The following is a 12,106-nucleotide window of genomic DNA, read 5'->3' as shown; positions in this document are numbered from 1 at the left end:
CAGCTAATTAACCGCTGGCTCAGCCCAGAGCCCAATGGATCCCATCTCCCTTTGGGAAGGCCCCTTAATTTCTGTTTACTGCTCACCCTGGAAAAATAGCCCAGCCACAGACAGGCCGGTTTCCAGCCTTTTTTGCATTCAGATGCCATTTCTCCCCCAGAGGCCGAGCGGACCCCACTGGGAGGGCCAAGAGCTGTGTTATAACCAGTGCACAGTCTTGTGCCAGTTTTCGGCGTGGGACGCCGCTGCAGACGCAGGGCTGAGAGAGGTGCGGGATGCAGCTGCCTGAGGGGGGTTTCCAGGGAAGACACGTCCCTCTCAGCACTCACAGGTACGAGCTCTAGCTGAGACGCTCCCCTGCTCTACAGACCCAGGGCAGTGTGGGCATGGTGGGATAGAGAGTCAGTCTGTGATGCTTTCTGCTCTGCAGAGCCACTAAACATCCCAGGGACCCTCCCCCAGAGGTGAGATTTTTCTAGAACCACAGGTCAAAATGCCCCTTTTGGCTGGGCCCGCCGGCTGGCTGGTTGCCTCTAACCCTGAGGTGGCTTCATTTCATTTCAGTGCCACCGGGGAACCTATGGGGAAAAAGATGTTAAGAAAGGCACAATACAAAGCAAATTCAGAGTCCATGACCCAGACTTTCCTCAGGCTCCACTGAGGCAAAACCATCCTCGGAGCAAGAACTGAGAAAAAACACCTCGTAAGCCAGATGTGAGATAATGTGTAGAGCCTGGCACCTCCTCCTCTTGCATGTGAGGCCCCTAGGTGCTGTTACCCCCCATCTACGTGCTGTGATGCATGGGGGTGTAGGGATCCTCACTGAACAGTTGGAACTTAGAACAAAAATGGGCAAGACGTCTTTTCTCCTACCTGTCGACTCGTTGGCTGAAATGTTATGGCTGAAACAGTCAACAAACAGCTCAGCCAGAGACAGACACGAGGGAATGGAAAATTACGGTTTAAACATTAACAGATTGGCAAACCTATAAGCAATTGTAAATGAGCTGTCCTTATGAAGGTGTCAGGCTGCCTTCAGTAAATTCTGTTCCTCCAGTGACCCTCAATGGCCAATCCATTTGTTAATCCCATTCCACTTAGCTCTTTGCTCTTATGGTGTCTGTGGCAAGGAGTTTCACTGGCCAATGAGGGATTAAGCCAACAATTGTCTTTTCACCGTGTTATTTGCTTTGACCTTTCACGTAACGGAAGAATGTTCCCTTGTTGGTGTGTGGTGAGACACAGGGAATATTAAAGCCGGATTCTATTTTCTTTATTGATGGATTCATGGGATTGAAGGGGAAAAGGAGCCATTAGATCATCCAGTTGAACCCCCTGCAGAACACACACCATTCGTTTTAGCCAGGTACCCCTGTAAAGAGCTCTGTGACTGGACACAGCACTTCAGCCGAGGCCTACCCAGTGTGACCCACAGCTGTCCTGTTCCCGCCTGTGACCTACATGTCCCCACCTGTCTCCTGCATGGCCAGCCACTCTTCATTCATCCCCAAACTGCATTTTCTCTTTCTGGCCATCAGCTAAAAATCCTCCCCGAGAAGTGCAGCTGTAGCGAGTACCCCCAGTGCAGGCAACACAAGGTTAATGGAAGAATCCTTTCACCCGCTTATCCGCCATCTCTGGGGGAGGCGGGTGACCCACGCTGAGGGGAGCCCTGCATTCAGTGTCCGTTGTATTTACACTGCAGAACTAAAGCTGAGCCGCTATGCCTCACACGTCTAGTCGAGGCCTCAGGCAGACATATCCCGTCTGGGTCTGCAGAGATGGGGAGCTGAAGCATCCCCCATTGGCAGTGTGTCCCAGTGGCTACTCACTCTCAGGGCTAAAGCTTCAGCCCTTATTTCCTTCAAGAATGTGTCCAACTTCAGCTATTGATCCTAGGGCCTCACTTAGCTTTTCTCTGTGCGTCACAGACCCTGTGAGGACTCCTTGGTCTCTCCCAATGAAATTCTCAGCTTGGTCATCAGTTAAGTCTCTATCATTGTCTTCCGCCTCTGGCATTGTCTTCCACCTCTGATAGGTTTTGTGACTCTTTTCTGCAGCCGCCCCAATTTTTCAGTATCCTTTGTGAAATGTGGCGCCCAGGCCTGGATGCTGGATGTTGTCTGTTCCTCCAGTGCCATGTGCTGAGGCAAGAGAGTTTTGGAGCTGGGCTTATTGCAATGCAATGTTTTCATAGAGTCAAATCCCTCGTCGTTCTCCCAGATCCAGGGAGGCAGGTCCCACTTCACATGAGGGCTCTTCATGAGGCAAGGCCGGGACCCTGAGGTGAATGCTCTGCCAATATTTGGCATGTCTGACAGTTCTGTGTCCAGAGTTTTTTTATTTGCTTCCAGGTCATTCATGAAAATGTCAAAGTGCCTCAGGCTTAGAGGTGATTCCTGCAGATCCCCACTGGAAACATCCCCATTGGCCGATCTGTCAGCCAGCGAGGTTTGAGTCTGTGTGCCACTTGCTTACGGCTGTTGTGTAGGGTTCGTATTTAACAGGTCTCGTTCCCAGTACTAAATCACATGCCTCAGAGAAATCAAAGTTGATTGCATCTGAGAGGTTTCCTTAATCAGCCATGTATGCGCTCTCCTTAAAGAAAGAAATCGGATTGATTTGACAAGACTGGGTGTCCGTAAACCCTATGGTTGACTGGCATTGATTATAATCCTAGAAATTTATTTTAAACTAATCCCATAGTAAGCTTTCCATTATTTCCTAACCTTGGGAAAACTTTTTAAAATTCCATTTTGTCTAGACTTTATGTTTATCCCAGTACTCCACACTCCTTATTCCAAGTATCAGAGAGGTAGTCACGTTAGTCTGGATCTGCCAAAGTGACAAGGAGTCCTGTGGGACCTTATAGACTCAGGGTATGTCTACACTGCCACCGTACTTCGAACTAGGATGGCTAATGTAATCATTCAAACTTGCAGATGAAGCGCGGGATTAAAATATCCCAGGCTTCATTTGCATGTTCCCAGGCGCCGCCATTTTTAAATGCCTGGTAGTTTGGACTCCCTGCCCGTGGCTACACGCGCACGGGCTAGGTAGTTCGAATTAAAGCTCCTAATTCGAATTACTGTTACTCCTCCTGCAATGAGGAGTAACGGTAGTTAGAATTAAGAGCTTTAATTCGAACTGCATAGCCTGTGCCACGTGTAGCCGCAGGCAGGGAGTCTGAACTACCGGGGATTTAAAAATGGCGGTGTCCAGGAACATGCAAATGAAGCCCGGGATATTTTTATGACTAGATTAGCCACCCTAGTTCGAACTAGGATGGCTCGTGTAGACATACCCTAACAGATGTATTGGAGCATAAACTTTCATGGACAAAGACCCACTTTGTCATGACATGCATCTGACAAAGTGGGTCTTTGCCCACGAAAGCTTATACTCCAATACATCTGTTAGCCTGTAAGGTGCCATAGGACTCCTTGTCGTCCTTGTTCCAAGTGAGCTGTGGGGTTGATTTGTCCATTCATGATTCCTGTTCAGAACTCTAAGTTCTCGTACGGATGATATTTTCACATCTCCTTTGGGTGCTGATGGGCTGGAAAATATTTCATCCCCTCATGTGCTATCTGTGCCTCATACTGCTTCTTTCTCTATGCAGCCAAAAGCTATTGCTTCAATGCATCTAGATTTTCAGCAACACTTACAGGTTTTCTTTCTCTGGCAAGGGATCATCCGAAATGTCTTCTAGGATTCTTTTCTTCTTAATATAGTTCATAACCCCCTTTGTGGGATACATGGCTCTGCCAAGGATTTTTCCCTGCTCTCTTAAACGTCCCTTATCATAACATCCCATTGTATTGCTTGCTAGCAATATTTCTGTGGCAGTTCACAAAGGTGGCAGTTCACAAACGCAAAAGTGTTTTGACAAATTACTGCATGTAACCCATCTTCATCTTTTAATCCGCTGGATCCGTTTATCTTATTTTGGTGCGTGTGTCATTCTTCTGTGTAAAATTAGACATATGGAGTAGGGAATACTCTATGGGTTTTAAATGGGTGAAGGAAAGTCATCAAGGGAGACCTCAGTGTCTGGGCAGTTATATGCAAATAGCCGTTCGTCCTTAAGGCTTGGCTGTGGTAGGCCAGGGGAAGTCACGTGTCCACCCCGACATGCCAGATGACTTCCCATGCAACAGGGGAATCTTTAAAAACAATAGGAAAATAAGAGTATTTGGTCTTTGGCCGGCACACACAGGGGAGTGAACCAGAGACCCCAGGGATAGTTGGAGATTTCCCTTGTTTGAACATGCAGCTGGAACAGAAAACGTTTTAGGGAGAGTTTGTAATAAATTTGTATTGAGGATTTAGTGTTAGAATTAGTGAAGCATTTTCGGATACTTTTGAGTTGTAATCTACTTTGCTCTGCCTCTTTTCACTTATAACCACTTCAATCCTGCTGCTCGTATTTAATCAAATCACTTTTATTTACTATCAATCCCAGTGTAAATAAGTGTTACCTGGGGAGCAACCAATATGCACATTCCCCCTTTCATTGCTAATGGGGGCTCACCCAAATAATTCATTGGGGTTTGATCCCATTTGGAGAGGTATCTGTTGGGGAAATCTGCTCCCCTGGGGGAGAGAGTCCCCAGAAGGGTCCGAGGCTGGAGGTCAAAGCAGTGAGGCAGGAGAGAAATCTAGAAGGAAAACTTTATTATGCATGTAGGCTGACAGCTACCAGAGTGAGAGCAGCAGCAGCCCTGAGAGATAGGTTCAGGGATCCTTTATACAGTATGTTCAGACAGATTAGTTGGTGATTGTTTTCTTTAATATATCAAAGTCTCTGCAGAAGTACTCTGAGACGTTTCTGTTCACACCAGGGTTGTATCTAGACTGGCCAGTTTTTCCGGAAAATCAGCCGCTTTTCTGGAAAAACTTGCCAGCTGTCTACACTGGCCGCTTGAATTTCCGCAAAAGCACTGACTTCCTACTGTTAGAAATCAGTGCTTTTTGCGGAAATACTATGCTGCTCCCGTTCGGGCAAAAGTCCCTTTTGCACAAAACTTTTGCACAAAAGGGCCAGTGTAGACAGCTGAGATTTGTTTTGCGCAAAAAAGCCCCGGTTGCGAAAATGGCGATTGGGGCTTTTTTTGTGCAAAAGCGCGTCTAGATTGGCCACGGACGCTTTTCCACAAAAAGTGCTTTTGCGGAAAAGCGTCCGTGCCAATCAAGACGCTCTTTTCCGAAAATGCTTTTAACGGAAAACTTTTCCATGAAAAGCATTTCCAGAAAATCATGCCAGTCTAGATGTAGCCCAGGTGTGCTAGAAGTCAGTTTTACAGAACAAAGGCACATGAGAACCTGAGTGAGGAGTCTACAAGGCAAACTGTGACAAAAATAAGAGTTTACGTGACAAATTGTGACAGACTAGGAGTCTCCATGAAGTTGAGATAGGAGGCATTGTAAGGGTCTTGATTAGAGTTAAGATGATTTCTCTCTGTTACAGGGAGAGAGGCCTGGAAAACTTTTAACCCTTACACATTTTATTTTAGAGAGTTTTGATTTCCTGCACCGTCTCCCCTTAGACAAAATTGGAGTTATTGGATTTTTCTCCCACATATCCAAGAGGCTGAGCCCAAACTGTATTTTCCTTGGACCGTCCTTCCTTCCTGCTTTGGGGGGGGCAGTGGGGCCTGTACTGCCTCTCAGGGCGTCTATTCTCAGGGTGTCTGTACTGTTTCTCGGGGGGCAATGAGGCCTTGGCTGGGGGAGACCAGGGAGCTGGCCATGCAGGACCGGGTGGTGAGAAGCCCCAGTGAGCTAGAAGAAGAGTTGCAGTGACCTTGTCATTACCCCCAGGGGGTCTTCGGTGACCTCACCCTGTCACAATTTCCCTGTCCCGTGCTGTTATGTGTTGCTTTCCTGCTCCACAACGCCCTACCATTCACTGCCTTCCCTTTCCCACTGAACTGCTTTTTTACCCAAAAGTTTCAGAGGGGTGGCCGAGTTGGTCTGTACAGGATACACTTAAAAAACAACAAATGGTCTGGTAGCACTTTATAGACTAACAAAACATGTCGATGGGATCATGAGCTTTTGTGAACACAGCTCACTTCTTCAGATGACCAGAGTCCCTTTCCCACTGAATTGTCTTTTTAGTCACCGTTATTCACTTTGCTTCACTCTGGAATCATCAATTTTAACAGTCTCATAAATTCCTGTAAAGAAATCCAAATGTTCGTTCCCATATTTCTGACTAAATCAGGCGTGTGGAATCTGAAGGCCAGAAGCCGGACACGGCCCCCAGTTTGCCTGGATCTGGCCCCCACAGCTCAGGGCTCCTCCCTCAGCCCCCTCCAGCCCTCGTAGACTCTGGCCTGAATGGTTTTTCCATAGGTCAGCGGCCCCCGCCCCAAAGAAGGTTCCCCACCCCAATCTAAATGTTTCCTCCCAATCTCTTTTACTCATAAATTGGCTCAGCATTGGGGATCTAGCATTTTTGAAACACTGTCTGTAGATATTGCATGTGGGGGACATTTTTCTCTTTGTCCATTGGAATGGAGTAAGTTCCATTCTTTATTGTCTTCTCTATCGCACACACGTCCAGTATGTCTTCTTTAAATTCAACAGTCTCAGAGTTTTCACGTCGTTCCACTTTGGCAGCCACTCCGACTCTCATAGCCCCTCTCAGACAGACCCTTTCTATCTGCTATACCCCCTACAAAGACATGGGTGACCAAATCTGTCCACGCCCAGGGCATGTTATTTTCTATCCCATTCCGTAGGCATCCAAAGCGTCCCTTTGTTTTGACCACTGCTGTTCCAAGGGGGTTCCTTGGAGCTGCTGACAATGATGAAGGAGAAAATTTGTTCCTCTTGGTTTCTGAGGACAGGACAAGGAGTAATGGGCTTAAAGTGCAGCAGGGGAGGTTTAGATTGGACATTAGGAAAAAATTCCTAACTGTCAGGGTGGTCAAATATTGGAATAAATTGCCAAGGGAGGTGGTGGAATCTCCCTCTCTGGAGATATTTAAGAACAGGTTAGATAGACATCTGTCAGGGATGGTGTAGACGGAGCTTGATCCTGCCTTGAGGGCGGGGGGCTGGACTCGATGACCTCTCGAGGTCCCTTCCAGTCCTATGATTCTATGATTCTATGACCAGGTCATCTCCTCAGGTATGCTCTAGCTGGGATGTTTCCATCAGCACGTGTCTTGGCAAAGGTGTTTTGATTAATTTCCACTCTCAGATGCTGAGCAAGTGAGTTAATGGGGAACTCGCTGCAGCTTGGGATCATTGCATTGAGGAAGAATGCGGGAGAACTGGTATCCAAACCTATCTGCTGCCTGTTATGGAGCTGGAATTACTGACAAATGGAGCTCCAGCAAATATGGACTGGGCCTTAATAGGGTCAGTTTTTCATTATTCCTTTGTTTGAATAACAAAAAATCTCATTTTCAGTGGGTGAGGAGCAATCAATCTGCTTCCCCCATGAGAACATTCTCCCGTAGTGCATGGATTGTCTTATTTTGACATTGTGTCCCCATGCAGGTATTTGTACTGTGACCATCACCTGGAACGCTGGGGATATACCGGAAGTCAGAAGGATATAAGGTACTTGTAGGAGACTCCATTCTGCCTCAGAGTTGGAAGCCAGCTCCTGGACTCCATGTCAGATTCCAACACAACCACCTTCACCAACCCGTCCATCTTCATCCTGCTGGGCATCCCTGGCCTGGAGGCGGCCCATGGGTGGATCTCCATCCCCTTCTGTGTTATGTACATTGTAGCCATCTTGGGGAACCTCACCATCCTGTACATTGTGAAGAGGGAGCCGAGTCTCCATGAGCCCATGTACTATTTCCTCTGCATGCTGGCTGTCACCGACCTGGTCCTGTCCTCATCCATTGTGCCCAAAACACTGAGCATCTTCTGGTTCAATTCCAGGGAGATCAATTTCGGTGCCTGCCTCACCCAGCTGTATGTAATTAACAGCGTTGCAGCGATGGAGTCGGGGATCTTTGTGGCTATGGCTTTTGATCGCTACATGGCCATCTGCCATCCCCTGAGATACTCCACCATCCTGACAAACCGCATAGTGGCCAAGATTGGCTTTATCGCGGTGCTGCGTGGTGGCATCCTTGTATTGCCATATCCTCTCCTGGCAAGACAGTGGCCATATTGCAGAACCAACATCATTCCCCACTCATACTGCAAGCACTTTTCTGTGGTGTCCCTGGCCTGTGCCGACATCCGCCCCAGTAGTTACTACAGCGTGTCTGTGACATTCTTTGTGCCCAGTGTGGATGGGTTTTTAATCGCTGTGTCTTACACCCAGATCCTCAGGGCCATCTTCCGACTGCCAACAAAGGACGCCCGACTCAAGGCATTCGGGACCTGTGGGTCCCATCTTTGTGCCATCTTAGCCTTTTACATCCCAGATCTCTTTGCCTCCCTCATGCAGAGGGTTGGTTCTAATGTGCCCCTGCCTGTGCTCATACTCATTGCCAATATGTACCTCTTGGTGCCCCCCATGCTACACCCGATCATCTATGGGGTGAGGACAAAGCAAATCCGGGACAGGCTGCTCTGGATAGTTACTCAGAAAAGGGCCTAACATTCACTCCTGGAGCTCAGACTCTCTGACTCTGCTCCGTGCTGAGCTGACTAGTGACATGATGCTGAGCCCTCTTTCCTGAATTGTTTCCTGGACAGTCAGACAAATCTGGAGTCCTTTCATGACCTGACGTTACAGGGTCAGCATGAGAAACTGGGGGATCGGTCTAGGTACAAGTCATTAAGTTCCCTCCTTTCGTATGGCTTGTAACTGTACCTCACCTTTGGCAAAGAGTTTCCACAGGCTGACTGTGAAGAAATATACCATGCTGTTTGTTTGAAATCCTCTGCCTATTGATTGGCTGATCCCCAGTTGTTGTGTTATATGAAGGAATAAATAATATTTCCTTGTTCCATTTTTGCACAACCTTCATGGCTTTATAGATGGTCTCCTATCATCTCTTTTCTAGGGTGAAAAGACACAGTCTTTTAATCTCTCCTTCTGCAGGTGCTGTTCCATACACCTCATTCTTTTTCATTTCACTTTTCTCTAACATTTTCAATTCAACTATGTATGTTTTTTGAGATGGGGCTTCCAGGTCTGCATTCATTGGTCCATACTGTAAAACACTCAGGAGAGCTGGCTCCAATAATTTGGTGGAGGACATGCATGCTGGGAGCTGGGTGAATGGTTTTCTATTTCCTGAGCAGACTGTCTGAGACGGCTGCCACAGAATCAAAGCAGGCAGACAGAGGGGGCTAATTGAGAGCTTACCTGAAGCAGCACAGCAGTTAGGACCAGTTCTGCATCTTTAAAAGTTTCCCTTGGATAAGGGAAGGGGAGGGAGAAGAGTGAGGGACTGAAAGGAGGAAACGAGTTGCTAGAGTGTTGAGAACTGAGACAGGAAAGATATTTGGGCTGGACAAGAAAAAGGTGAACCAGGGTCGTATTCTGAACAGGGCAAGGAAAACGATGAGGGGTTTGGAACGGGTCCCAAGTGAAGAGAGACTACAAACACTTGGTCTTTTCAGCCTAAAAAAGAGGAGACTAAGCGGGTGGGAGGTATGAGAGAGATCTATCAACTCATGACTGGTGTGGAAAAAGTAAACGAGGAAAAGTTAATTACTTGTTCCCATAATAAAAGAACTGGGAGTCACCAAACGAAAGTGAAACCAGGGCTGGTCTCTCAACTCCCATAGTCTGTGCTCAGTGGGAGGTATTGAGCCATTGGGATCCATCCCACTTCATTGGATGCCTTATTCTCCAGACCTTCCGCTCATGCCAGTGAGTTGTGCAGATGCTCCCTGGCAAAGTGACTTTCTCTGGGGCTGAATGGGAGCCAAGCAGCAGAGCAGCATCTTTTAGGGTTTGGAGGGAAGGGATTTGAACCCCAAGCCCCATGCTTAGGAAACTGATGCTTAACTATTAGGGCACAGAGAGCCAGCCCACTAGCCTTTCTTCAGCTGATATCCTTGGTTATCTCAGTCTTGTGGTGGGCACAGATTGCCTCTTGTATGGGTAGATGGACACATCCTGAACAAGGGGAGGACCCCGAGATACCAGGGGGTTCAGAAACCGGTACCGACTCCAACCTCATCCGAGAGGGTAGAAGCAGAACCAGCAAGTTAGGGTTGCCAAGTCCCAGGAGGGGAACATTTGCATGGGACTGAGGTACAAGAACATCAGGAAAAATGTGGCAGAGAGAGGAGGCACTTTGGGAAAACCCAAAGTCCGGGGGCCATATTTCATCATCTAGAGGGACCTCCTAGACCGGGTCACATGCGATCAAGAGGTGCACCAGCTTCTAGTGCCACAGAAACATCAAAGGGCAATCTTAAGCCTCACTCACAGTCACCCTTTGGGGGCACATCTGGGGGTGGAGAAAATAAAGGTGAGAATCTTGCACAGGTTCTTCTGGCTGGCGGCTGATGAAGATGTCTGACAGTGTTTTGCCTCGTCTCCTGAGTGCTAATTACACAGCCCTCATCCCCATCTAAGAGCCCCTCTGGTACCCTTTCCAAAGCTCCACCTATTGGTTGGCTCAGCAACCCCCCTTCTTACTGGCAGAAGCTAGAAGCTGAACAGAGTTCATCATCATTAAGGCATCCTGTTTGTCACAGAGATCACAGAATTTATGGATTCTGCGACCATTGTGACTCCAGCAGCTGTCCACGTGGATAACCCAAGAGATGCCTGTTTATCTCAGGGCATTGCTCTCCTGCCCCACCACACACAAGTGAGGCTGTAGGAGGGAAGTTCAGACTAAGGGTTGGAGAGCAGGAGGGGTAAGGACTGTGGGTGGCATTTTCTTTAGGAGCGTCTTTGGAAGCCATGGCTACTCCTCCCTCAATTGCTAGCTCTAGTCCATGCACTGCTCCTGCCTACAAGTACCCAACTCCCCCTCCAAGCCCAGTTCCCATTGGCTGGCCATGGGGCAGGATCAGCACACAGACTGGATCAATGACCTGATGGGAGGACCTGTCCCCACCTCTGAGGAGCCATCAGGCAGCTTTTCCCAGCACCACCAACCTTCCTCCTGTGCCAGTGACACCCCTGGACATCCCTCAAAGGAGTCACAATGATGTTCGGGTCCCCCTGAGCACCCATGGTGACCCCTGGACTGTGTTGCAGGTAAGAGGAATCTGTGTCTAGGACTTGCACTGGGAGAAGGCTCAGATATGAAGCATCAGGGTCTAGAGTCCCCCTTATCCCAGTAAATGATCCCTCTGCTCAACTGGTCTCCCTCCAGGGCTGGGACAGGAGCTGCTACAGCCTGACAAGAAGCCTGCCTACAGACAGGAGAGAATCCCAGATGAACAGGATCTACCATGCACTGCCATGTATCAGGAAAGAGATCTTGAGACTAGATGTTGCGTGTGGGTCCCCTGTGAGTGGAGACATTAAGAACTTCAGACTGTTTTCAGCTCAGCGCCTGCTCACTCTTCAGCTGCTTCAGCTCCCCTTTCCCTGAGCTGCCCCCTGGGGCCGCACTCCCTTTCCAGTGTCCCTCTTTCGGGGTACATGCTCTTTAAAGCAAACAGATCTCGGCTTGGAAAAAATTTTTGCATGACACATGACCAGAGTGGGCTAAGCAACTGACCGACTCATTGACCCAGATTCAGTCTTTAGAAAAGTCTCAGACTAGGAAGGAGAACCACCCCATGGTCGATAGGCTGGAGTATTGAAATGTAGGCCTGTGTTTTTAAAGAACTAGCAGAAGATAGGGACTGTAATTCTCTATAGTTTACATACAGCTTGCTAGAGGTTAACGTGTAAACAAATGATTTCTTCTAGGACTGTTTTCTGCTCATTCAGAGCTCAAAAGGGAACATTGTTAGATGAATCTAGGGTGTAACCCTGTCATTTTCAGTGTTCCTTTTTAAAGTGTGTGCTGCCCAGGAACTGTCTAAAGAGCTTTTGGGACCTGACCTTTCTATTTCAGGCCTTCCTAAGTCTGGAAGAGATCCCAGAAGATTGCAAAAGGGCAAATCTAGAGCCCATCTATAAAAAGAGAAATGAGAACAATTCAGGAAGCTACAGACCAGTCAGCTTAATTTCTGTCAGGAAAGATAATGGGGCACATAA

General features: G+C 48.0%; 1 protein-coding gene across 1 annotated transcript; it reads left to right on the top strand.

The window, feature by feature from the left end:
* The first annotated feature begins 7,633 nt into the window (after window positions 1–7,633).
* Window positions 7,634–8,581, top strand: LOC142831241 (olfactory receptor 52M1-like). Its single transcript, XM_075940980.1, has one exon. It carries the CDS (start codon window positions 7,634–7,636, stop codon window positions 8,579–8,581), a length of 948 nt encoding a protein of 315 aa, XP_075797095.1.
* Window positions 8,582–12,106: the final 3,525 nt, after the last annotated feature.

Source organism: Pelodiscus sinensis, chromosome 1 (genome assembly GCF_049634645.1).
Source record: "Pelodiscus sinensis isolate JC-2024 chromosome 1, ASM4963464v1, whole genome shotgun sequence".
NCBI lineage: Eukaryota > Metazoa > Chordata > Testudines > Trionychidae > Pelodiscus > Pelodiscus sinensis.
This window is presented reverse-complemented; position numbering and strand designations above follow the sequence as displayed.